At 49.7% G+C, this 27,510-nt stretch overlaps 1 protein-coding gene and 1 long non-coding RNA gene across 3 annotated transcripts in view; one reads left to right on the top strand and one right to left on the bottom strand.

Annotated features, from left to right (window-relative positions):
- VLDLR (very low density lipoprotein receptor) overlaps nucleotides 1-19,119 on the bottom strand; it is a 30,648-nt gene extending 11,529 nt beyond the window's left edge. For both annotated transcript variants that reach the window (XM_042964246.1, XM_042964245.1), the window contains exons 1-5: nucleotides 19,088-19,119; nucleotides 18,792-18,925; nucleotides 6,855-6,974; nucleotides 2,768-2,890; nucleotides 1,276-1,398 (exon numbers count right to left, since the gene is read on the bottom strand). In XM_042964246.1, the coding sequence (XP_042820180.1) occupies nucleotides 1,276-1,398; nucleotides 2,768-2,890; nucleotides 6,855-6,974; nucleotides 18,792-18,873 (448 nt within the window). In that variant the 5' untranslated portion in view covers nucleotides 18,874-18,925; nucleotides 19,088-19,119. The remainder of the gene's footprint in view (nucleotides 1-1,275; nucleotides 1,399-2,767; nucleotides 2,891-6,854; nucleotides 6,975-18,791; nucleotides 18,926-19,087) is intronic.
- Nucleotides 1-27,510, top strand: part of LOC107180740 — a 95,850-nt gene that overhangs the window by 24,276 nt on the left and 44,064 nt on the right. The gene's annotated exons all lie outside the window — the stretch shown is intronic.

Below are 27,510 nucleotides of genomic sequence, written 5' to 3' on the forward strand. Positions count from 1 at the left end.
TAATAAGCATTATGACACTGTCACCAAAAAGAAGTCATCATGTTATACTACCATGCATGGTTCCTTCTCTGCTGGTCCTTCAAATGAGGATCCGGAATCACAGGTCTTAAATATTTTCAAGTGTTAGAAAGTCATTGCCAGGGCTAGAATCTCAATCTAGCAGCCCGCTAGGCTGATAACAATAAGCTAGGCAGACTAGCCAGTTTGTGCTTGGATTCAGATTCCTGCTGAATGAATCAAGGTCACAGTTTGGTGGTAATTAGGGTAGAAACCATGACTCTCTTGGGAAGCAAAGTCTAGATTAAAGAGGGAAACTCTGGGCAGCTCCCGGGCTTACCAAGCCATAAAAGCTCCACTCTAAGATTGAACACCAAAACTCACTGGACTAGGTGCGGTGATATTGACCTTGGAAGTCGACTCGTACACACGCAAGATGGACGTTTCGACCGCAAACACCCTCGGCTCACTTACTCTGCTGCATCAGGAGGCCCGTGCCCGTCAGACCTGGGAGGTGCAGCTTTCTGGGCCCTATAAAAGGGCGGTAGCTTGAAAGAGTGCTCAGAGCAGTGTTTGTTCAACCTAGGTATTTTCCCAGGGCCTGGCCTGAGACATGCGGCAGTTTATTACATATTTTCCAGGAACAGACACGTGAAAGCATAGGAAACCGAGCTCGTTTTTACAGGCAGGGACCGTGAGAAGAGACAAAAGTACCATCGGTGGAATGGAGTTTTCTTTGGGCATGTGCTGGCAAGATGTGAACGAACGTTTGTGCACCAAGTTACCCTTGGGAAAGGTTGAGCTAGAATCTAGCTTGGGCGTGGGGGGCTACGAAAGGCTTGTATGATGTTCACGTAATTTATTCCAATCAGCAGACCCACTGGAGACCGAGGAATAAGCTTTCTGGCCCTAGACCCCTCCTCGTTTCATCGAGCCCCAGTGAGGAAGGCCCACGACTTCCTGTCCTGACGGAGACTGGAGCCCAACGCACGATTCTGTGTCTTCACTGAGCTGCTTCTAAACGCCAGTGCCCTGAATGACTTACCTGCTTCTCGCTATCTGCCTAGAAGAAACCCCGAAGCAAGCCGTGGTCAGTTACCATGGGAACGTGTGGCCGAGTTTCAGGGCAGTGAGGAAAGCCAAGGAGTCGAGCAGAGAGTGAGATCACGGAAAAGCGCGTCAACGGAGCTGTTCTCTTCACGCTCCGGGGAGCTTCCCTGCCCACCCTTGAGAAAAGGGGTCTCTGGGATACAAGCCACTCCACACTGGTCTTCTTACCACAGTTCTCTTCATCTTCTCCACTGTCACAATCGTGTTCACCATCACATCTCCAGGACACGGGGATACACTGAGTGGAGCGGGCGCCACAGCTGATTTCATTAATGCGGCATGTTCTCATATCTGTTGACGATATACAGTCTCAAAAGAGCCTCCAAACTCATCAGGGCAAAGCTGCTGTTCCTGTGCTGCCTGTGAGTGGTCACACCTGCACCTCAGCGGCCTGGCCGGCGGATGCGATCGGACCTACCGTGGCGGAAGCCTGGGGCGGCTCGGGAGCCCTGCCAACCTGTGCCACCTGGCAGTGCACCTGAGAGCCTGGACCGTGTTACTCCTTCAAGGTTCCATGGCGCGCTCAGTCCTGGCTTTTGTTTTACTTGGCATGGTTAGGCTTACTGGCCGGCCTGCTCCTTGACCTTTTTTTTTTTTTTTTTATATCGGATATCAGATAAGGTCACCCGATGCCAACTTCATTAAAGGCTGGAAGGTCTAACACCTGTGAAGTCTTCCTTTGACTAGATTCCTTTATAGGCTTCTTCACAACCTACTTTAGACTGGCAAAACGGGGACGGCTCCTGAAGGTTGACCTCACCGGGCCATCCTCAGGGCCACGTCTTTGTGGAACCTGTCTTTACCTGTGGGGACTTACCTGCCTTGACCAATGTTCTGATCACTCCCCTTATTTCTTGCCTAGAAAACTGAGATGGACACATTTAGCTTCCTTTCTGCTTCACTGTGTTTTGTAAATCCTATTCCAGACCTAAACTTCGCTCCTATTGGGACTGCGTATTCAGTGCTTTCACAGGTCTCTCCTGCTTTGAAATGAACGCCAAGACATGCTTCACCACGACAGTCAAAGGATCCCAATTTATCTGTCCCAAATCCTCCTCTTCTGTGATGTCACAGACCATTTCCTGAATATCAGCCTAAGGACACAGATAGACCTTTGAATACCTATGAGGTTTCTCTTATTTAAGAACAAGCTGTAAGCTTTACCCTACTTCAATAACCTTAGGTAACAAGTTTGTTAAAAATCACGACGTCCCCCTATATTTAGCCACCTTACCCCATCAGTAATTGATTTTTTTTTTCCAATCGCCTAAGTTGTGCAGCTAAAAGCTTATCCTTGGCGCAAGTGGTCCCTCATATAGCTCAGCTTCCAGGACCACAGTACCATCTGCTCGGAGTCCTAATTACCAAACATTTGCAATCTATGCACCTAGTCAAGGAGTTCTTCATCAAATCTGCTGGCTTCCGTCGTAAATATTCAATAGTGAAGCTACCCAAGAGGACGTGAGTCTTGTTAGACTAGGGAGAACATTCTTTAAAGGACACGGATCGACTGCTCGTGACTCGACTGACCTTGGAGTCAAAGGGCTTACACATCACGGTCGGCAAAGGGAAACTACAACCAAGTTTCAGATGAAACCATACTTGGAGCTCTGAGACACAAACCAGCCTGGAAACGTTAAGGTCCAAAGCAGTCACTCACGGCACTGTTCGGGGCTTTCGTCAGAGCCGTCTTCACAATCGGGATCTCCGTCACACTGCCACCGGCTGGGGACACATTGGCCATTGTTGCAAACAAAGTCCGACTCGGCACATGTCTTCTTCACTACAAAAGTGTATTTGCAGGGTTAAAGTCGAAGTCACCCAAGAGCTTATATTCCCATGGGGGGTAAAAATGAATGATGGTACGTTGGCTTCTAACAATAAGGCTGAGTCAATTGGCTCTCAACTGACAGTGTCCAGGAGAACACTAGAAAAACCTATTTTCACTTTTCCAGAGGAGAAAGGGGCCCACTTGAGAGAGCTGGAGGGGACAGAAGGCATGGTAAGGTTGCTCATTACCTGACAGCTCAGGGATACCTCCTAATGAACTTCTTGCAAGTTTCATATTGTTGAGTGTAAGTCATAGTTTCATGCTTTTATGCATTTCTTCCAAGTCATTCAAATAACCTCCTAAGGTTTAAAAGCCAAACATTCCATCCTATGACTGGATCACAGTACAATTGTTCTAGGGGCTTCTCTAAACGGCCCACGGGTTTAGTGTAGAGTTGGGACCCGCTTCAGGACTGAATATTGTCACTCCTACAGGTCTGTTGGGGTAGAGGAACCCGCCCAGTAAGAAACAGAGAAAGCTTAAACACGAGGACAAAAGAAGTCACATTTAGAGTCCTAGAGACAGACTAACATCGACTGACTGAAAGTCACCAAAGCCGCTGTGGAAGCTACCAGTCTCTTTGAGGCCTAGAGTGAAAATCGCCTATAACAAGGTATCACGTGTGCTGTGAATTCCTACTAGGGCAGGACTTTTCTCCTAGAATTTTGGTGACTCAGGTTGTTGTCCAAATAAGGAAAATCTCAGGAGGAAGGGGACACTGTTAAATACCAGGAAGATAAGCATAAACCTGGACTCTCTTAAACCAGCCGGGTGGCTTGGTCACCTTCTCCACAAGGGAGTCAGAGAGAAAGAAGGAATCTCAATAAGCAGCCACACAGGGTGTTCTAGGCTCATCCTTCCCAGGCTGTGTTGTTCGTCTCTCATGTGCCTATACTTTCTACCTAAATTTCCAGTTTAAGATCTTCTTCTCTAACGAATATTCTGTACTGGTAAATCAGCGTAAACCCAATTAATTTGCTAAAAACTTGAAAGGGACTACTTCAGGTCCAGGGTTTGAGCTGCATACAACTTGCAGGGTGTAGGGGACGCTAAAGTACAGGGCCGCTCTCGTTTCGCCTCAGACACCGTGCGGCAGGGGAAATCGTGACTACGGTCAATTCCGAGAACTCACATTGTGGTGATGAATCATGATGAGCTGAAAAGGATTATTCATCTCCTTGAATTGTGTAGCCAAGGAAACAAGAAAAGCCACATTGGCTCTTGGATTCGCACCTGTTTGTAAAATCCCTGAAATACTCAAACCCCAGTATTAACGGTGAAGGCCATATCCAGGGCCCATGTGCTCCTGCGCGTGTAGGAAGGTGCTAGAACGTCCGTAGAGCTGCTTGCTGCAATTCGACCTGTGATGGTCCTCAGGAAGAGGAGGCAGGAAATGGCTTTAAGGAGACCACACTGGTTTGAAGACAGATTAAAATGGTACAGGGATGGGCAAGAGGGGCAACTCTGCAAAGTGTGATGGCAAAAGATAAACAGGGACAGACAAATTGCTTGAGTTTGTCTCTCTCCATTCTGAACACAGTCTGGGAGGGTCAAGAAAGGCTGTTGGAATGGGACCTGAAGAGGTGGATAGAGATTCAGGTGTGCCACCGGGAAGGAGGGCTACCTGTTTCCTCCTCGGAGAGCTGAAGTTACTGATTAATCAGATCAGCCCAACACTTGTAAAACAATGAGTTACTGGGACCCACGGAAGCACCTGGCTTCTGGAGTCTCCGCTTCAACTGACTGAAAATGCTGGTCGACACGTGGAAAGAAACAGCCCTGCTGAAATTGCAACCAAGTTCAGCATCAAGAGGCTGGATAGGAAGAATACTACAAGGCTTTCTGAGTTTTAAGCATTTCTGCTGCCTTTTTCTTCCAGGGAGGAAGATCTCAAAACAAGCATTCAGAGCTTCCCTGAGCAGGGATCCCATGTGCCTTCTCTACCTTCAGAACCACGAGGCAGAGACCAATTCTGGCCAAGGATATATTTAATTTTTGCCACCTCATGTGATTGTGAGTGATAACTACATCTACCTCCTCAAATCTTCCCAATCTTCCTGCTGTGTGTCTGGAAGTTATTGAGGTGGAGACTATTCTTAGGAAAAGCCGGTGGTGACCCCTAAGAGGCCCCAGGCTAGGTGCTACCAAGTTAGATGGTAAAAGGAGGCTTCTGGAAAGAACAATGAAAGACAAAGAACAATGGGTCTTGCCAAATATACATTTGGGAATGCAGGAAGAATTGTTACTTTCCAAAAGAAGAGTTGCCAAGAGTGAGTCCTTGCAGGGAGATACTTCGTGAAGGATTTATATCACCTACGTAACCTAGCAGTGGCAAGAACTCCATGTCTTGTAGGATACACTAAAATCCCAGTTTTACGGTGTAAATAGGGGCACATTGATGCCAGGAAGATTCTTGGTCCTGAGACTGGAGATGAGTTTCTCCCCTGAGACTAGAAAGGACTTTCTGTTGTTTCCAAATGAGCTGCAAGTCCCTATTTCGATGTACAAACACCTATGCTATTGCTCGGCGAGCTCAAGCATAAGATCGTCTGCCATGATGCTTAGGCTATGCCATTTTTGTAATGATGCATGAAAAGCAGAGAAAGGCATAACGAGATAGCAATTGATGCAGTCTACATTTGGCTTCTATTTTTCTTGTGTGTTTCTAATTTGTACAGCGGACATGTGTATATAACCTCTTTTAAGAGGCAAATGACAGTGTTGTCCCCGGCATTCGTACACAGCATCGTTTCAGGATTTTTACACCACAGAACAAAGGGATCAAAAAGCAAACTGGGGCATATATTCAGGGTACCTCCGTGCCACCTTGATACGTATTTCTCAGCTGTGGTGGCTCCACACGAGGGTACACAGATTGCATAGGGGCATTTCTCACAATGATCTTTGGATAGATGCTGATCAATGCTTATGATGGTATATCCCCACTTTCCTGGGGAAAGACTGTCTTCCACTCTGCTCAACGCTTTAGAATTACCAGCTGTGGTAGGCAGAGAATTAAAAAAAAAAAAAAATCCTTATCTGATCTATGATCTGCACTGGCCTGTATTTTCTATGCCAGGAGTTTATTAACCTTATAAAACCTTAGGGGATTTCTTACTGCTCGTGGCTTGCTTTATTTTCAGGGGTGGGGATCAGAGCCATTTGAGAATTAAATAAAAGGAAGTCTGTTCCAAGCAAGCTTCTGTCTGTCTCTGCCTCGGGTCCTGGGGTCCCCTCTCCTTGTTTCCTCTGCCACATGTTTGCCTGATCTATAAACAGGTCCTGTCATTTGAAAGCACCTCCACTTTATCTTCCACGTCCCACACTCAGGTTGATAGCCCCATGTCAAACATTCAACTATATTCCTCTAGACCAGGACGTATAGACTCTTGGGAGTTTTTATATATTTTTTAATATATAAAATATATTAAATATATTTAATAACTATTTTTATTATTATATTTTATATTTAATATTATACTTAACATATATGATACATATTAAATATATATTGAATATATTTATATTTATTAAATAAAAATAAAATATATTAAAATACATAATTTTTAATATATTTTTTAAAAAGTTAATTTATTTTGAGAGGGAGAGAGAGTGCACGAGCAGGAGAGGTGCAGAGAGAATTCCAAGCAACCTCCGTGCTGTCAGCGCAGAGCCTGATGCGGGGCTCGAACTCATGAACCTCGAGATGATGACCTGAGTTGAGATTAAGAGCCAGATTCTTAACTGAGCCTCTCAGGCACCCTATTTATTTATTTAGCATTCAATCAATCTAGTTCAGGGCAATTCTTAGCCATGGATCATAGTTTCTGAATCTCAATACATTTAGAAAGAGCATCACGGTAAATGCATGTATCCTCGTGGGGAGGCCAGTGATGCTGTCAGGCTCTTTACTTACCACAGTTCTTTTCATCGCTGCCGTCAGCACAGTCTTCGTCCCCATCACATTTCCACAACAACGTGATACAGCGGCCATTTGTGCACTGGAATTGGGATGGTTCACATTTGGCTTTTCTTCCTAAAATCAGGAGGGAGCACTTAGCTAAGCTGGGATACAAGTGTGGTAATTCAGACATGCAAGTTACCCCAAAACCCGTGGATAGGGTCCTTCTTGGAGGGGCAGCTGCAGACTCGGCAGGTAGAACATTCTAGGGGCCAGGGTGGGGTTGGGCACTGGAGCAACGACTGACTGCGACTGAGTTCTTAGCTGGGCACATGCCATCTGGGGAAGACTAGATTTCCCAGCCTGTCTTGCAGTGAGGCATAGCCATGGATGGGGCTAAGGTCTGGCTACTGGAATATCAACAGAAATAGTAAATAGGACTTCTGGGAACTGTCCTCGAAGGGATAGGGATCCCATTTTCCTGCCCATTTTTCCTTTCTGGCTCGTGAAAAGTGGCCCTGGTGTCTGCAGTCGTGATCCTGGGCTAATGGAGCCAGACCAAGAAAGAAGGAACCTGGATTGTCCAGAAAACACGGGGAGTGGGGTCGGGCTTCACCTGCCTCTAGCTTTGTTTTCCCTCCTTTAACTCATTCCTGTAGCTATAATCACACAGCCAAATCCTAATCCATTAATAGCATTTCTTGGCCATATTCTATACTGTGATTCACAGAGGATGCCCCTTATTACAAGCAGACTAAGGGAGATTTAGAAGGGGTAGCAAGGAGGGGACAGAATAGAGGTTTAGTACATGGCTCTTCATCTTAGGATTTGAGGTCTAATTAGAAAAAAGACAAGCTTACAAAATGGCTCAAAGACAAAGATCAAGAAGGTACAGTTGAGAGGTGAAGAGATCCTTTTTAGTGACGGGGGCGGGGAAGGGTGTGTGGCACCACAGACCTGGAGTCTATTTCTCTGAATCTCCGTTTTCTGATGGGTATTGACTTCACACAGTGGTATACACTCATACTTGTAAGTAGAGGGTCTTTTTTTTTTTTTTGCCTGGCATGGGACAGCTAGCATTCAGGTGTTTCCTACCATTATCATGTCTGTCCTTCTGGAGGATGTGATTTTTTTGACCTCAAAGGCAAGGATCTGGTTGCTTAATGCGAGTATATACTGCAAAGAGGCAAGAAGACGAGAGGTGCCCCGTGGCTCGTACAGATTACTTAGGGAGGCCTTCCAGGCAGAAAGCCCTCCGATGCCCTGCCACCTTTCAGTATCTGCAGCTGTGGCGTTGCTGGCCTGAGAGCAGATGGGACAGTGCCAAGTACAGACTAGAACTCTTGTGCTGAGTACACAATACTCTCCTTGGCCTCCCTGCGTTCGGCTCCTCCCCACTGTCTGGGGGCATTCTAGACCCGCGTGGCTAATTCCCTGGCGGACAAGAATTTTGGTCCAAGTCAGCTTTGCCCTATGAATGTACATTCTTAGCTACTAAATGTATCGGTAGCTATATGTGCCATTCTGTTGTCAAGGGTCTAGCTAAGTGGGGCCCCAGCTACAAAGCAGTGTGGTTTGATGGCGTTCCCTACCTGTGTTTCATACTATGTGTTCATTCCACAAGTAGGTTATTGGGGGTAAGATGTCAGGGATTCAGAACGGTAGGTGTTAGGGTGCTGGGTGGCTCAGTCTGTTAAGTGTCCGACTTTGGCTCAGGTCACGGTCTCAGGATTCGTGGGTTCGAGCCCCGCGTTGGGCTCCCTGCTGACAGCTCGGAGCCTGGAGCCTGCTTCGGGTTCTGTGTTTCCCTCTCTCCCTGCCCCTCCCCTGCTCCTGGTCTGTCTGTCTGTCTGTCTCTCTCTCTCAAAAATAAATAAATATATATGTTTTAAAAAGTTAAAAAAAGAAGGGTAGATGTTGTTGCCAGGAAGTGGCACCTGCTGATTCTTATACTGCTAACCGATTTGGAGTGGCTGCCTCCCCCGCCACCGGGCATATAGTCTCGATAGATTGTGACTGTTCTCAGTGCTGCTCTAGGGGCCGCTGGCTTCAGTTCTCTGTCCCCACGACTTCTGAGGGCTATAGGACTGGTCAGGATCTACTTAGAGTACTCTGTGGAAAGCAGACAAAGAACAGTCAGTCATCAGAGAACATCGATACAAATATGGTTGGGAAGACCAGTCAGGTTGCCATGAGGACGCTGTGGAGACGGGAAGGCTCTGAATTTGTTTCTCAAGGTTTTAGTGCCAAAGGTTGTTGAGTCAAAATGAGCCAAAAACTCAGACATGGATATCTACAGCGCCCAAAAGGTAACCGCACAATCAGGCTTGGACGGGGAGAAGAAAGTAGGTGTCAAATGTCGCTTTTCCGAGGGCGAGGTACTGAAAGATCGTGACAGTGAGTTTGGAAGCCGCAGAGTACATGGACATCCAAGCTGGCCAGGGATGCGGGACAGGCACGCAGTACAGTAAGGCTGGCGTTGGGTTCACCGGCACCTTTAAGGAGGGTCTCTGAACACAGCTGTAGCCAACAGTCAGTCCTAAGTGACACTAAAATTCCAGCAACGCTGCTTTAAGGGCAGATCCTGAGCAGACTCCGGACAGACATTCGCCTTTTCTTTTTTAAGTTTGTTTGTTTGTTTGTTTATTTATTTATTTTGAGAGAGAGAGAGCGCACGCGAGTGCACGGGGAGGGGCAGGGAGAGAGGGAGACAGAATCCCAAGCAGGCTCCACACTGCCTGTGCAGAGCCCCCACGCGGGGCTCGAACTCACGAACTGTGATACCATGACCTGAGCTGACACCAGGAGTCATAACTGTTTTCTTCGTGTGTATTCCAAGGCTGTAAGACAAACAGAAGTTTACTTTCTACCTTTTGTGATCTCAGATATCTCTACTTCATCCAAGCTTCTGCCCGACTGTCATAAAAGTATGTTTTGCCGGGACACACACAAGATTCTCCATTACCATGGGGGTTAGATGTGGAGACAAGCTATTGACTGTTGCTGCTTGTTTAAAAGGGGAGCAGGGTCGGGGTGGGGGTGGGTAAGGCTGGCTGGCTGCCTTATAAAGGATGCCTTCTTTAAAGAGAGGTGAGTAAAGACCTTAAGTCTTTTTGGCCATGCCTCAGTTTCTTGTTATCTAAGCACTCAGTTGTGAGAGATGCGTCCTGGGCAGGAAGTCCTCCCGGTTCGGTTTAATCCCCTGCCTGGTGCATAGCAACCAGGGCTTTGACGCCAGAATCTCGACTGCTGTGACCTCAGCCAGGCTGCAGGGCTGTGGGTCTTCTGTCCAGGTTTCAGAAAGATTCTCCCTCACCCGTCTGGTGCTCAGCTGGCAATGTGGCCGTACACAGCTCCGGGAGAACCGAAAGCACCAAACAAGTTAAGAAGCTTTTGGTTTCCAAAGCTTTTGGGGGATTACAGGATTGTGGACCTGTAGTCTATTTTCATCCATGACAGTTAAGTCTCAGGTTCAGCATTAGTCTTGCATAAAGCAAACGGGTTGAGCTTGCAATCATCTATACCCAAGGTGCTTTTAATTCTTAGGCTAAGGCCAGCGATGCCTCAAAAAATAACCCTGTAAGTAGAGGCTCTAGACATCTGTATCCCAGCGTCTCTTAGCTCAGAAAGGAGAACAGTTGGAGTAAATGTGTTTTTTGGCAGGTTCCTCAAAGCCATGAGGTTTCATGGGAATGCCTTAGCACCAAAAAGGTGGTTGAACCAGGGAGAAAGGCCATGACCGTGGGGAACCTGGTCACGAACCAGGGGAATCCACCTGTTTCCACCGGGAAGGCTTTCTTTTCAACACAGGAGTTTTGTGTTTAAGGATTTAAAAAGGGCTCTTTCTGTTGCTTTAAGACCTCAAACTGTTGGCCTACATCTGGGTTTTCTTTTAGTTCTGCTACTTAAGAATGAATATTCCTCCCCTTTTGGGTCAGTGGGTAGGAAGTCGCTTGTACGTAGCCACCTATGGACCTAGTCACAGCTGTTTGCATTATCGTGTCATGAACGAAGGCCCAGAAGTGTCTGTCAAAGGCTAACTGCCTAATTCTGTCACTCGCACACGTGGAATCAGACCCTGCAAACTTAGTTCAAGGCACCCTTGTCCCAGGAACCTCGTTTACCTAAAGAGTGAATGCTGCTTCCCAGACAGGTTGGCAATTGACTGGCTCCAAGAAATTCAGAGTTTTAAATGCCTATAGAAGTCGATCTGCTGTTGTCTAACTTTCCCCGCAAAGGTTAACAGGGAAGAACAGTATGGAAGCTTCATTGAACTGTACAGATCTCACAGCAAATACAAACCCTTCAACGTGGGCTATGCACTTCCCAAGAGGGCTCTGGGCGGCGCTGAGTGCAGAGGGGTTTCTGAGTATCGGGCTCAGGTGTGAATTTGAACTTGCACCAAGGGGCTCAGGCTGTCACTGTGCTGGGACCAGCAGGGCCAAGCATTCAGATGTCTGTCTCTCTCTCTCTCTCTCTCTCTCTCTCTCTCTCTCTCTCTCATTGCTGGAGCACACGCGTGTTATCTACAGGAATTTCTTGAGTCCATTTGTTTTGCCACTTCTGGGGCCACTGAGGGCATTTATTTTTAGTCCCGCTCACTTTCGCTGCTACTTTAATGCCAATCTTTCTATTTACAGGCTAAAACTCCTCTCAGGACAAGCTGACTTCTGAGTCAGCAAAGCAGTTTTCTCTCGAGGGAGAGGAGGCTAGTTAGTGACAGGAAGTCGGGAAAACAGCCTGAGTGTCAGGCACAAAGGTTGTGTCCCTGCCCTCGAGTCAGCCTCTAAAGCACTTGCCGTAACCAGTGAAAAACTGTTAAATACGTAGGTTAATCCTTCTCATTCACTGAAACAAGTGAATCTTACAGTCCCACTGACTGTTTTTCCATTGACATTAGATTCAGATAATCTCAGGAACTGGGGGTAAATAATTTTTTAAACATTGTTTGCTAAACGCAGCTCTAAGACTTTAGTCTTTTAATTCAGGTAGATTCTGCATCGTATACTTTGAACGTTACGATGCCCCATCTATGTATCAGGAAACCTGTCCACAGAAGGGGGGGAGGTATAGCCCTTGGGTGGTATGAGAATTTGAACCCGGGCATTCTGTCTCCAGACACTAAGCATGCCCACAATCTAAAACACCTAACTCAGGACTACTTCCCGCTAGAATATTTCTGTTGATTTTTGGCGACTCAGGTAGTGGAATCAGTTGAAAGCAATCCAGAATTAGGCAGTCTCACCTGTCCGGATGACGCTGTCCTAACACAGTCTTATTGTTGAGGGATGGTCTTCCATCCCTCCCCCATTTTCATTTAAAAAGAAAAAGCTGCTAGTGTATCTTCAGCGAGGTGGGAGGGGGGTTTCTACAAGGACTACAGAGCTTGGTTCTTGTCTAGGGCACATTGGCCGAGTCGCGGCATATTGGGGAGCTATTAGTTTCTGTGGCGGGTGGACAGCTAAGTCAGCACGAGAGTTTCAAATGCACTGGGAGCAGAGCGGGGCCCACGCTTGCATTTCTGAGTTTCCAGACAGAACTGGTGTTGCTGGGCCCTGATCACACTCGGAAATCATTCCCTCAAGGTTAGGAGGCTAAGATTCCACCACAGCAGAAGGGACTATGTCATTTTAGGGACTGGACTGCACATCTCTTGCCCCCATAAGCTGTCCTGCCCATCACTGGATGGACACAGGTGACAAATGCTGGTCTTAAGGCTGACAGTATGGTGACAACCTGAGGCAGGCCAAACTCAGTCAAGATGCCTTAACAGCCATGCACCATAAATAAGTTCTAAAGTCTCTCTTCTCTTCCCCAGGAGCTCTATTCTTGAGGGGCTCCCTCCCTTGCTCGAAACCAGTGGTCCGGTAGGGAGCCCCGGTTCTTGTCCCCTGATGTTTTGCCATCAGGCCCTGGCCCTGTCCAGGCTCTCAACCCTTACCTGATGTAAATTCCTCTCCAGTTTCTCTGCCTGAGGGTTGCCACAGTCTCCATCCAAATCGACACGGCAATGCAAGCAGCCTAGAGTGGCCTGAAAAGCCAAGGGTCCTATCGCTTCTAGGCTTCTCACTGGCTCTAGGGCTGAGCCTTGCTCCCTCCCTACTTCACCCAACTTTTCCCTCTTGGTTCCCACCAGTCACCTGCTGTGAGTACACCCAGGGACCCACCCCCTTCCCCAGGCCTGTGCCTGCACCGTTACTCATGGTATTCCCGTCCACTTATCCACTGGATAAGTGTGCACAGAGGTCTGCCCTTGAATGAGGCCCTCAGGTCCTCTCTTCACCAACCAGGTGAGGTCTGGCTGCTTCGCCATGGTCCCCTGTGCCTATCACACGGGTGTCACGTACTGGGAATACTTGTCCTACCTGCCTGTTTGCATCTCTGTATCTTCTAGGCCCCGTAGAAAGGGCCTAGAATTTGTAACTTGGGACCAGGTTCCTGACCTCTAAAGATTCTTTGGGCACTGATGAGTATTCCTAGGTGGAGAGGCTCTATGCTATAAAATCCACTCTTCCCTCTGCCTGTGGGCATACCGTCACCTCATCTTTGTGCCACTTTATTACCTAAAAACTGTGCGCTTTCCACACTGATCTGCCGGGGGGGGGGGGGAGTGTGTCAGTGAGGGTACGTCGGCCTCATTTCCCTGTGAGTAGCAAGCTTCCAAGACCCAGGGAAACAGTAGCAGCAGCTAACTGGTAAAGTTAGAAATTTGACGTAGGGGACCCGGATTTCACTTTGGACATGTTTTGGTGCTCTTTGGTCACGTTGGTAGCAACCCACTCTTGCTTGAATCTCGTCACTTTTGTAAGATCATCTGCAGAGGTGGAATAGTGTCTGGCTTTGTCAGATTCAGGTCTAAGTGCTGGCGGACGATTGGGAAAACATAGGCTATCACACACGTAGTGGGGGAGAACTCCTGTGACCTTTGGCTGCTATCTGCCTGTTGTATGATTAAGCCCTTAATACGGATCTGCTCACTTCTCTCCAGAGCTTGTAGTCCAGACTGTCTTTGGAACATTGATTTTCTTTTTTTTAATTTTTTTTTTAACGTTTATTTTCATTTTTGAGAGACAGAGAGACAGAGCCTGAGTGGGGGAGGGGCAGAGAGAGAGGGAGACACAGAATCCGAAGCAGGCTCCAGGCTCTGAGCTGTCAGCACAGAGCCCGATGCGGGGCTCGAACCTACCAACTGTAAGATCATGACCTGAGCTGAAGTCAGATGCTTTACTGACTGAGCCACCCAGGTGCCCCTGGAGCATTGATCTTCTGATCTGACTTCCCCACTAGACCAAATGCCATGAAATAAAGGACCAAGTCCGTAGTTACTGTGTCCACCCCCCACCCCCACGCCCTGGCCATGCCTGGTGGTGCTCAGTAGATGGATGTCCAGTGGTTGTAAGCAGAAGTACAAGGGACGCCAGCGTGAATCTACCACCTACTCAGGGAACCTGCAGATGAGTTAATAAGTCAGGTCTCGGGAAGGCTTCTTAGAAACACGAAAGACTAGGGGCTGTCTACAACTCAACAGTATTTGGTGGGAAGAATTAAGTGGTAACACGTGAAGTAATTTGCAAGTGTATTTAGGGGAAGTGTGAGGTTATAACATCCGAACCCGGGAAGCAATTTGCAAATGTTGTCTATCAGCAAGGTTTTATCATCTCCTTTGCTGGGCAAGTTGCAAGCCCGGCCCCACCCCCTACCGCCAAAAGCATATACATAAATGGCTATATACATAAAGGCTCCTAGCCAGGAGGGCCAACCCAGAAGACCTGAGTTGGTGGCAAAATCATCCACTCCAGCCAGTGGTCCCCATCTTCTAGTTTCTGCCCCCAAAGTTACCTTTTAAAAACAAGAGCGTGCATGCCCTTCCCTAACTCTATCCACCCGTGGAACATTTTTAAAATACAAAGAAGTCAAAGGCTCTCCAAGCAAACATTAAGCACACCCCTCCTTTTTTTTTTTTTTTTTTTTTTTTTTTTTGCATAATCTCTGTACTAAGTCTCCCAGCACCCAGCAGGTATCCTTGTGCGTAATTTAGGACCCCCATATAACCAGCAGGCCTAAGCTTTCCCGGAACACATCGCACGAAGGAAAAAATAGGCTAACTTGAAGGTATCACCTGCCCTCTCAGGGCGTTGCTGCTGCGGGGCTAGTGTATCTAACCAGGTGGCATTAGCCATGCTTAGAGCTTTTACTGCTAAGTCAACAAAACAGGTTAGCCAAGGGACACCAATTCATATTGAAAAGGGCAGAGTGAAATGATCCAGCAAGATTTCTGCTACAGTGAAGTCTGCAAACTAAAAAGCGATCAGTCCTCCAATTTCCTAGCTAAAAATTCTTCAGCTGGGGAGAGGGGGAAAAAAATGTCCCTGGACCACTTCTGCTCAACAGATATATCTCCTCCGTCACCTCTGCAGAAGGTATTTTGGGGCCCTTTGTCTTGGAAGTGGTCTTCATGCTGTGCCCTGAGAACTCTCTTGAGATTGACTTAAAGTAGAAGGGAACACACTCGACCATGCTGAGTCTATCAACTAACCATCTAGAGAGAGGCACACCCTGAACAGCTCTCCTAAGGCAGGTACATGTGTCATAAACATCATTACAGACCTTATCACAGCCCTTTGAGGCATTTAATGTCTTCTAGGCTAGTAGGTGAAGGTGACTTTCCAAAGAACGGTCAGTAGCCACAGTAAACGTAATTATGACTTGACATAAAACAGGTAACCGCCTACCCTTGATCATTCTTCTTTCTACCAAAAAGGACAGCTTCACTCACGTTCTGTAAGAAATGGAAAACGCTCTAGATATTTAATCTGAGGTACCTATTTACCTATGCTGTGCTCTGAGTCTTCCCATCTTTGGCTCAAAACGCAAAGCCATGTGCCTGAGAGCTGCCTACTCCTTTGATCTTATGGCCATGTTTGAGGAGTTCTTGTGGTCTTATCAATTTGATACTTGTGGAGTAGAAGGGGCTTGGAACTACTTTTCATCGCGTCTCGAGCAGTAGGTGGTAGTAAAACTGCTCCCGTGAAATCAAATTGATGATTATTTGACTTTACGAAAGGCAGAAACACTTCAATCAGGACTTCTTCAAAGCAAGGGGACTGCCGTGCCCTTACTACCTTTGCTTATTGTGGTAAAGTCTCAACAGTTGGCTGCACTTGGCCTTTACGCAGGCATCAGGCATCTGGGGCCGCAGGCTGGAAAAGGAAAGCATCCTAACAACACAGGACAGACATGACAGCTAAACATCACATGGCGTAGCAACAGGCCGCTGCCCGGAAGGAGGTGCTCCGGCTTGAGGAAGCTGTCACTTGCCTGGTGATCCTCCTTAAGGAGTCCAGACTCACATGTTCATTCCTCGGCCTGAGGCTCGTGATCGCCGTGACACTTTCCCGCGGTGCTACAGGCTGGCTCCAGTGTATTTGCTCCTTGCCCTCCAGGTCTCCTCTTACTGCCGGCTTCACCAACCGACTCCCGAAGTTAGAGAAGTTTCTGCCTACTCATTTTCCTGGTTGCTGGCCACATCTGAATACCCCTCATAACACCTTGGTTCTTCCAGACTCTGGCTTGAAAATGTGGTACCCCACAGCCTAATCCTGAGCACCTGGGCTGGAGGAACACGTGCTAAAACTCCCAGGTGTCTGCCATCGGGCATACTACACTACTGAACTTCAACCTCTCTTGTTGGCCTAAGTTCCAGGCCAGGATATCAGGGCACAGCTGCCCATCCCCCATCCTAGAATATTTTATATGGCTACCGTGAGCACGTATGGATGTGGGGAGGATTTGGGAAGAAGGGATGTAGAGAAAACGGCCAAAAGCCGGCCCATATGGCCTGGGACTTTGAACTTCAGACAGGAGCCAGTCTGGGTTGGCTTGGGATCCATTCCTCCTTCGGCCAACCCGGGATTCTATCCACGTGAAAAATGATGTGCCTCTCTTCCTTGGAAGAATTTAAGTCTTGAACGGGCTCCTACTTTTCACTACTCATGGCACCACACGTGTTTCACACGTGGACGTAGGGGAGCCAAGGTGACCCTCACCTGCCTCTTCCAAGGTGAACATAGAGCTTCAGCTAACCCATCTCAGCAGTTCAAGTGCATCCCCAGCTTCCTGTAGGATAAAGTTAACCCCACATGGAAAGCTATCACATGTTAAATTAAAAGAATAGGAACAGAACATGCACCAAAAATGAATCTTTCTCCCACCTCCTGGCCAGTTAGCAATAGTTTCTGGCATCTCAGTCTTTCGAGATGTTACGGAAAGTATAATGCACGGCACTATTGTGAGAAATCGTTGAATAAGTTGGGATTGCTCATCCATTAATGATTCATGTTCCAGTCTGCAAATTCTTGTAGGCAGGACTTTTCCAGGCTCTTAACGTGTGTGGCACATTAGAGGCTATCTCCAGGACTCGCCTTTTTCAAGGGGAAAGCATTTCAGCGAACAGTCCGGGGGAGCCTGTCGGGTCTTGTACATTCCCTTCAAGATAATACTCCTCTGGCTGCTGTAGGCGGAGACATGTGACCAACCCAAACGTGCTCGGGCGGCCAGCCAATCGCGGAGGGCAGAAAAGCCCGTCCCTGCTTCACATGCTCGCTCGGGACAGCTGGACCAAAGGGCAGGGGGGCGGTCGGAGGCTTGAAGCCCCCACGTACTGACTGCCCTGCCGGAAAGAGGCTGCTTGACCGCACACTGTAAAGTTGGCTCACTTTAGGAGACACGTGACTGCAGGCAGGCCGGCCTCCTAGGCCACCGGGCTGCAGGAGCTAGGGACTCTGAAATGGGTACTCGGGGACGGGGGCACCTTCCTGCCCCACTGCCGTAGAGCTGGCCAGCAAGCCCCGTGCTGTCCTGTCAAGATCACTCCGGGGACCCGCCAGGCTTCCCACGGAATCCTTAGAAGGGCTTGCTGTCGCCTGCCCAGCAAAGTTGTGCGGCTCCAAGCGGAGCGTGGCTGAGCACAGGGCTCCCGGGCCCAGTGCGGCAGACCCTGGGGACTCCACGGCCGTCACCACCGCCACTCGCGCTACTCCCTTTGATCTATTGTTTGGAATGAAGGCTAATTACACAGTCACCAGATTAGGGCTCAATTCCTCTCGAGGAAATCTCACCGGGAACCAAGAGCAGCAAACTAACCTGATTAAGTCTTCGTTCCGCTCCCCTCCCCCGTTCAGCTGTACGCGAGACCCGAGAGGTTTACAAACACTGCGCGAAGGGGAGCGAGCCGGGGAGGAACACCCGGTGGGGAGTCCTATTTGAACCCGTACTCCAGAGCGACCACCGGGCGCCGGGGGAGTCGCAGTCCGGGTGAGCAGGCTGTGCACTTGTAGTGGCTCCCCGGGAGCCCGCCCGCTGCCGCCCATTGAACGTGCGCCCGCTCCCCGCCGCCGCCAGGGTCTCGCTGCCGGGACCTGCACCCGGCGCCCCGCGTCCCCGCACACGCCCACCTGCGTCCATCGCCCACTCACCCCCCCCCCCACCACCTCAAGTCCCAGGAGCGCGCCCCCGGTTCCCGAGCGCGTCTCGGCCCGACCCGGCCCTCTGCCTCCTTCCTAACACTCCGCCTGGCAGACAGAACCATTGTTCAGTGGCTCAGAAGCCCACATTCCCCAGCCCCGACCAAGCAGGGTGAAAAACGAGGCAAAGCAGTGGCTCTGGGGGAGACAGTGTTAGGGAATGAAGAGTTCAGGCCAGGCTTTAGGATACCCCAAATCCCGCTGTCCGCCCGCCCCCCCCCCCCCCAAGCCCGGCTCCCCGTAGCCGCGGCGATGACAGTCGGCTCAGAGGCGCCACCAGGGTTGGGAGGGAAAGAAGGCGAGCTGAGCGGAGAGGCGCCTCCTAGGAGGGGGGTGGGCAAAAGGAGACCCGGGCCTCGCCCCCCCCCCACCCCCTACTGGCGCCCAGGCTGGGTCCGGGCAGCCAGCGGAGGGGCGCGTCCTCACTCACCCGCTCCGGTGGCGCGGCTCTCCCGGGGCGCCCAGCACAGCGCGAGCAGCAGCCAGAGCGCCCAGCGCGCGGACGTGCCCATGGTGCCCGCCTGGATGGTGCCGCCGCTCGCTCCGCACAACAAGTTACCAGCCCTTCGCGAAGGAGGAAGGAGGTGGGGGCGGGGAGGGGGGAGGGGGGAGGAGGAGGGGAAGGAGTTAGCAAGGGGGAAAGGGAGCGGGGAAGAAGAGGGCACCCCCCCCTCCCCTACAACTTGCACAATCTCCTCCCCACCAGCCACCCACCCACCCACCCACCTCCCCGGGCTGCAGCACCAGTGCAAGCCGAGCCGGCGGGCAGAAGATAATGCAGGCGCTGCAGAGGAGGGGAGGGTACAGGAGGGGAGGGGAAGGAGGGGGTGGGGTGGGGAGCCGAGAGCAGAGGAGCAAGGCAGAGGAGAGCGGAGCCGGCCGCGGAGCACCCACACTGGCGGCTGCCTCCGGAGCGCGGGGTGAGCTGCGAGGAGGGGGCAGGAGGGGGAGTGGTCAGCGAGGGGTGAGGGGGGTGTAAGGGGGTGGGGAGCGGCGGCTCCAGCCCTCCTTTCCCCTAGACGCGCCGCTTTTATAAGCTCCGGGCAGCCAGGTGCCTGCGCAGGGGGTGTGCGAGTCTGAGTGCGAGCGTGTGCGTGCGTGAGTGGCCGTGGCCGTGGCCGCCGCCGCCACCGGGACTGCTCCTGGGGCCCGGCGGCTCCGCGCGTCCGCCCGGGGCTCACGGGGGCCCGGGGCGGCCGCTGGTTGGCTCGCACGCCGCCCTCGCCTCCAATCCCCGGTGCCTGCCCTAATTTCCTGATCCAGGGAACCTGCCGCCGCAGCAGCTGCACGCTCCCTGCGGTCGTTACTGTACCCTCCCGGCGGCCGGCGGCAGTAGTTAGCGCTGATGCAACTGCTGCTGCTGTTGCCATCGCCTTCCCGCTAACGGGGCTGGCCGCCCGGGGGGACTTGCGGCTTCCAAGGGCAACACGCATCTCTCTCTCTCCCTCTACTTCCCTCTCCCCCTCCCCCCTTTCCTGCACCCCAGAGAGGCTGGTACTCTAAGGCTGGTAGGTAGCGTCTTCCTCGGGCCTCCTGTCTCCACCCGAAAGTGATGGAGCCCGGGGCGGGGGGGGGGGGGGGGGGGTCTCAACTGCAAGCCGAGGTGCCATTTTCGCCAAAAGTGAAATGTGCCTTTAAGCGAGAGCGTGTGTGTGTGCGCGCGCGAGGGTGCGTGCGTTTGTGGTTTGTTCTCGGTAATGGAACGGGACTGAAATAACCCAGCCTGGGCGGACGGAATTTGCTAGCGCAGCCCTGCCTTCACTCATCCACGATTATAGTTAATTGATAATTGCACAGAACGGTAGTTTGAGGGCCTGTAATTAAAAGCTTAACCTTTTCTTGTTTGGGGGAAGGGGGGAACCTGGGTTGGCGGTTCCTGATACACTTCGTAACATTCAATTATGAGGCTTAGGGAAAGAGAAAAAGGAAGTCAAGGCCAGGATTCCTTTTAAGGACTGATTCTTGTTTGGTGCCTGGCGGTACCTGAGCTTATGATTTGTTGTTTGGGGTGCTTCGTCTTTCTCGCACACTTTCCCCTGGTTGAGGTGCGGGGTCTGCTGTGGTCTTTTAAGCGCTTCATGAGAGTTGCAGGGCGTACCAAGCTATTTGGCTTTTAAGTTTTTTATATTGGATGACCCCACATTCACAGGTTTGAGGGGATCTCATTCTAGCACGGGTCTCTTGGTGATCTGGTGGGCACTGCTTAGCTATATTCTCTTTGCCCCAGTGCTTCTGGACATTTGTCAAGGCTGGCCACCAGATGGGATGTTCGTTAGGAACCTCCTGTCTCCAGGAGATGGCCAGAGGGGAAAACTTCAGGTCAGGACACACTTTGCTGGGGCCAGAGGATGTCAGGGTGGTGACTGATCAGCCTTCAAGGGTTCCATCCTGTGTGTTGGTGGAGTGTGGCACTGTAGGGCTTTTTGCATGCTGTTTTGCCCAGCCTGTGCTTGTGCACTCCGCATGAACTGCAGCAGCCATACACATGGGGCATGTGAAACGGAATCCAAATTTGTTGTAGGCCGTTCAGCAGTGAAAACGCACGCAAGGGTTGTTCCCCTCGTGGGCATGAAGGTGTACAGCCTTCGGGGCACATCGTCTCCGGTATCCTCAGGGTTCTGAGAGACCGTCTGAGAGTGAGCTGTGTCACTTTCCAGAGGAAGAGATGAGTGGAAATGATATGGGAAAAGCGCCACGTTAATAAATAGTCATGTGGCTTGTTTCTAATAGTTTGTTCGGAGATCAGTGCCTGGGTACCACGACCTAAACACGAGTATGACAGAGTAGGCACACGGCTGACACACACGTGTTGTGATTTCTGGGTATAAATAAACCGCCGGTGAATTTAGCTGAGGCTCTGGGCTCCATCGTGGCGCTTTATTGTTGCTTCGAAAGGAAGCGTAACTCTTGGCTCTACCTCTGATTGGCTGTGCAGTATAGGAAAATCACGGTGCCTCCCTGTGCCTGCCTTCTGCCCTGTAAACTGAAAACAAACCAGTCCACATAAAGTCAGAGTGCTCTCTGGTCTCAGGGACCAGCTTGCTGCAAAGCATTGATGGTTAGAAGAAAACAGCTATAAGAAGAAAGGAGTTTGACGAAGAGAGAAAAGGGCTGGATAACCAAGATGATGATGTTTATCACGAGTGGAGACTGGTGTGGTTGAACTAGCTGGTCTCAGAAGGGTTAACACCGCTAGCTCCAGGAGCCTTCAGGGAAATGCAGAGGCAGCCATTCACTCCCACAGTCCATCACATTCATTTTTGTTGTTGTTGAGACAACACACATCGGGCATCCTTGGCTCGTGGTCCCTGTGTTATGCGGTGGGCATATGGAGATGCCTCCCCAAGGAACTCAAGGTCTGCTGGGGAAGGCAGAGAAGCAGCAGCTCCGGCATCCTCTGCACAGCCCAAGGAATGCTCCAGGTGCTATAAGATGACAGGGGAAGAGTAGCTAATCTGGCTGGGGAACGAGCGTGTCCAACAAGGCTTTCCAGAGCAAGTGTCTTGGGGCTGAGTAGACGCATCATGTTTCTTCCATGTTTATTCCAGTTCTTAGGACTGGTGGGCACGTGCTGGGATTCCACCTTCCGGCTCCCCTGTTGGTTGGGCGGGACTGAAAGACGAATTTTGGCCAATTATTTGTGAGAAGGCACAGGGCGCCACTTGGGGACTGGAGCATTTCATGGCTTGCAGTGAGACCCCGTCTTTTGTCTGCCGTCTGATGACCAGAAATGCTCAAGCTAGGACTGCTTCGTGAACCCGATCTGTGGATGACTATGTGAGTAATTCTCTGCTGTCTATATGGGTCTGGCAGTGGTCACGTAGAGTAGAGGTCAGCAAATGGCCAGCGGCCTGCTTTTGGAGGGCTTAGGGATCTAAGAACAGTTTCTACATTTTTAAAAAAGGATTATACCAAAAACAACCACCCCCAAAACAACAAACGGACAAAACAAAGAAGAAAAATATGTAACAGAAACCCTATGTTGCTCGCAAAGCCTGAAATATTTGCCACCTGGGTCTCGGGAGAAGCATTAACTAGCATTAACCCTGGCTGACTCACTGGGAGAATGGAGAAGGAAGGTGGGGTTGAGCAAGTTAAGAAAAAGGCAAAAGAGAATCAGGTATTCAGGGCCATGCCAGGGATGCAGGATGTTTCAAGGGTGAGTTTCAAGCGGGCCAATGGGGTGAAAGAAGGCCGCGGAGGAAAGGTCAGGACTGGATTCTGTGGAGACCTGTACGTCATGGTGACTTTGCTCTCCATCCTGAAGGCCGTGGCGAGGTGATGGGCTTTTTTTTTTTTTTTTTTAACTTTAAATAACTATTTAAAATGATTTTACTTTAATTTAGTAAGTCATATAATTCACTAAGGAGTAATTATAAAATACAGAGGAAAAAAGTGTTTGAAACCTTACTCTGAGTATTGAGAGAGATTAACATATTCCATCTCTTAACTTTTAAAAATATATTTAACTTTATCCTCCGGGCACAAATTATATCGACATTCCTATCATCGGTACAGTTATGGCTCTCTTTATTTGCTAATTTACTTCTGTAAATATTAAAAAAATATCCACGGGCCCACTGCTGCTCCCGAGTAACAGAATATTGACAATAACACCTATCTACGGAGGTCATTCCCTGTGAACACATCTAGTCTACTGTATTTTGAGTTTTGATTGGAGCCCTGATATCCAGTGCAGTCTAGAACGTTCACACTGGCAGTGGTATGAAGAATGACATATTTGGGAAGCAGGTAAGATGAGAAGAAGAACACTTAGGGGCCTTGGTAGTGAGGGGAATGTGTAAACAAGAGGAAGAAACTATTTTTGTGCTCATTCGTGTTCATATAATTTCTTTGTGAGATTTTTCTTTTTTATTTTTCTTTAAAAAATTTTTTTTAATGTTTATTTATTTTTGAGAGAGACAGAGACAGAATGTGAGTGGGTTGGGACAGAGAGAGAGGGAGACACAGAATCTGAAACAGGCTCCACGCTCTGAGCTGTCAGCACAGAGCCCGACGCGGGGCTCGAACTCACAAGCTGTGAGATCGTGAACTGAGCTGAAGTTGGACGCTCAACCGACTGAGCCACCCACATGCCCCAAGATTTTTCTTTTTTAAAAAATTTTTTTAAATGTTTATTTTTGAGAGAGAGAGAGAGAGAGAGAGAGAGAGCGCGCACGCGCGCGCGACCATGGGGGAGGGGCAGAGAGAGAGGGAGACACAGAATCCCAAGCAGGCTCCAGGCTCTGAGCTTTCAGCACAGAACCAAGATGTGGGGCTCAAACCCACGAACTGAGAGAGCACAACCTGAGCTGAAGTTGGGCGCTTCACTGACTGAGCCACCCAGGCGCCCCTGTGAGATTTTTCTCCTCAGTCCTTTGCTTGTATCTCTTAGAATGGAGTTTTCCAAAAACACATAATTCACGAGGCTCCCTAGCAATGGCGGCTGAAAGCGCAGGTTCCCAGATCCTCCCTTGGAGATCCTGACTCAGTGGATCCCAAGAGGGCCCAAGAGGGCCGTGTGTGTTATCTCAGTCCAGTCGATTCTTAGGATGGACTGTGGTTAAGAAACGTTGCTAGAGAATGTCTCCTTCGCTGCAATTTGAACAGCCAGGCAGCTTCACTGTTCTCAGATATCCATACATGTCTTTGTCCAATGTCTCCAGGGCTGGCAGGGTGGGGCCCCAGAAAATGCAAGTGCGAACATGGGACGTTTCCTTTTCTTTAAGCCCTGTGCACTAGCAAATAGGGGCAGCAGAAGGCATCCTCGAACCGATAGTTTGAAGCACTAATTACTGCCTTTTCTCCCCCGTAGCTGTGCCATAGGGAGAAGTGACGTAAACTTTCTCCCTTCAAAAGATTTTGTAACTTCTGGGGCCTCCGCCAGATCCTTTTCTGATCGAGTGACAGGCCAGTGACGTGCATGGGATTCACCCCACTCCAGGCTCTGTGAGCAGGGCCTGGTGGTCTAAACCCGTGGGCATGAACCCCAGCTTCTGTCAGAAATGACCCGGAGGTCTTATGAAAACATGGATTGCTGGGCCCCACCCCGGACTTGCTGTTTCAGCAGGTCTGGGACAGGGCCTGAAGATTTGTATTTGCAGCAAGTTCCCAGGTCATGCTGATGCCACTGGTCAGGGAACACACTTTGAGAACCAGTGTTCTAAACCCCTCAACATAACTTACCCCCCTCAGCCCCTGTGATTGATTCAGGGGCCTCAACCTGTCAACCCATGGCCTTCTGGCCACGCTGCTGGGATGCTTCAGCCCTAAGCATTTAACTCAGGCCTGTCTCCTTGCAGCGAAATACAAGACTTTTCTTGGCTAGAAAGGCACCCTCTTTAGAGCAACGTGGTGGATGGACATTTGGCCGGAACGTGTACAGACATTGTGCCACCGTGAAGGAAGCCGGTTTGAAGGCCAGCCTGACTCATGGAGAAGAGGAGGCTGAGAAAATCAGAGAGACGGCCCTCAAACTTGACCCCCGGCCTGAGGCCAGTCTCCTGCAAGTTGTGATTCTGTAGGACTTCCCGCTTACCTGAGCCCGTAAATTCCCTTTGTTTGCATTAGACCTTTTGGATTGAGTTTTCACTTAGTAAGAAGTAACTGACTGACACAGGTGCCCTCTTTTTTTTAATTTTCTTAATGCTTACTTTTGTGAGAGAGACACAGTATGAGTGGGGGAGGGGCAGAGAGGGAGACCCAGAATCCGAAGCAGGCTCCAGGCTCTGAGCTGTCAGCACAGAGCCCGACACGGGGCTTGAACCCATGAACTGTGAGATCTGAGCTGAAGTCAGATGCTTAACCGACTGAGCTGTCCAGGTGCCCCTCGAGGTGCCCTCTTAAAGGATGTAGTGGGCATCCTATAAAGCACTGGGCAAAACTCCATCCAGTGAAGGTAACTTGCCCATCCTGGAGGGAATTCAGAGGGTAGCGTACTAGGAAAGACTCTGCTAAAAGCTACCTTCTTGTGCATCATGGTCAAGTCAGCTCCCCACCCCTCCCTCAACCCAAATCAAATGCTCAGTGCCCCTACTGAGGATTACGTTCTCGCAAAACCACGTTAGAAATCCCAAGGCCGAATGCTGTTTTGCAGGCTGCTTTTGAACAATTTCAGAAAGTAAAAATGTACCCAAACTTGGTAAAGAGTTTACAGCTGGGATAAAACTCCAAACAGGTGAGGATGAGGTTAGACCAGTGGTTCTCAACTGCCAGTCATCTTGTCCCCATGTCCCCTGCTCCCCCCACCTTTCCTCCACCCCCCAGAACATTTGGCAGTGTCTGGAGTTTTAGTTTTCATGCCTCTGGGACAGGTACTAATGACATACAGTGGATAGAGCCCAGGCTGCCGGTAGACAAACAGCCTACAAGGCACAGAACAGGCCCCCACAACAAAGAATGATCTGTCTGGTCCAAAATGTCAGTGGTGCCACGGCTGAGACATCCTGAGCTCCCCAGAGAAGTCAGATGATTCTGTAATGTGCAGTATGTAATGAGTAGGGTCAGGGGACATTATTTGGAAATTGGATGGCTCGGTAGAAAGATGTTCTCTCTCTGAACAAAGAAAGCACGATTGGGGGTTTGTTCAGTAGAAAAACAGATGTGAATGCAGCATCAGAGGGCAGTAGGGGGATTTACCGACCTGGGAAAAGTAAAGTGAACCACACGAAGTTTATATTTCAAATTGAAGTAGACTAATATAGGACATCCACAGCCTGGTTGCATTGTGACACAGCTGTCCTGTATTTTCAGGGTTCGGGGTTTTGTTTTGCCTGTTTTTCAATCAAGGAACGAAGCGCCGGACCAGTTTTAAGTTTATTTTCCAGAAACTCTTGATATTTAATTCCTAAGATTCTGGCCTCGAATTTGATTGGTCTCATATGTTGTAACCACAGTTTATAGGAGGTTTTGGGACGTAGTGCAATAGCATTTAAAACACACGAGGGGCGCCTGGGTGGCTCAGTTGGTTAAGCGTCTGACTTCGGCTCAGGTCATGATCTCATGGTTTGTAGGTTCAAGCCCCGCGTCGGGCCCTGTGCTGACAGCTCGGAGCCTGGAGCCTGCTTTGGATTCTGTGTCTCCCTCTCTCTCTGTTCCTCCCCCGCTAGCACTCTGTCTCTCTCTCTCTCTCTCAAAAATAAAGATTAAAAAAAATAATAAAACACACATACACAGGGAGTTTCTAAGGAAATGGGGACTTTGTGGCTGCTATGGAGCCAGCTAAGCCTAAATGTTCATTAGGGCATAAGAATTTTAATCTGCAAGTTAGGAGTAATGCAGCAAGGTCTTTAAGTATCTACTATTTCATCACGATAATTCAATTTTTAAGCTTTTAGGAGTTTTGTGAAAGTGGATAGTTGAAGTATCTAATTTTCTTTCTTTTTTTTTAAATTTTTTAAATGTTTATTTTTGAAAGAGAGCGAGAGAGAGAGCCAGAGCACGAGTGGTGGATGGGGCAGAGAGAGAGGGAGACACAGAATCCAAAGTAGGCTCCAGGCTCCGAGCTGTCAGCACAGAGCCCGACACGGGGCTCGAACTCACCAACAAATAGCAAGATCATGACCTGAGCCGAAGTTGAACGCTTACCTGACTGAGCCACCCAGGTGCCCCTAGCTACTATGTTTTTTAAGTTGCATTTATTTATTTTGAGAGACAGCATGAGCGGGGGAGGAGCAAAGAGAGAGAGGAAGACAGAATCCCAAGCAGGCTCTAAACTGCCAGCGTGGAGTCTGATGCGGGGCTCCAAACCACGAACCGTGAGATGGTGGCCTGAGCCGAAACCGAGAGTCAGGTGCTTAACCCCGAGCCACCCAGGCACCCTGAGCTGCTATTACTGATAATGACATTTCTTGTCAGCAGCAGCCTCCCCTCTGTAAAAGACATGGAAGCGATTGCAGGTGTGGGCCCTGGGGTGGGAAAAGGTGGGTGCAGTGGTCCTGCCCCCTTGCCTGCACATTCAGATCCCCTGGAGAGCTGGTCAGAATATCGACACTGAAGTTCTACCCTAGGCCAGTTGGGAAATGAAGTTTGCAAGTGGAGCTCGGGTGTGAGCTTCCTAGGTGACTGGCATTCTACGTGTGGATGCCTTGGTGTCGAGCCTGAAGCTGTAGGCTGGCCCAGGGCAGCGTAGAAGCACGGTGGGGTAGTTG

This window comes from Panthera tigris, chromosome D4, assembly GCF_018350195.1.
Source record: "Panthera tigris isolate Pti1 chromosome D4, P.tigris_Pti1_mat1.1, whole genome shotgun sequence".
NCBI lineage: Eukaryota > Metazoa > Chordata > Mammalia > Carnivora > Felidae > Panthera > Panthera tigris.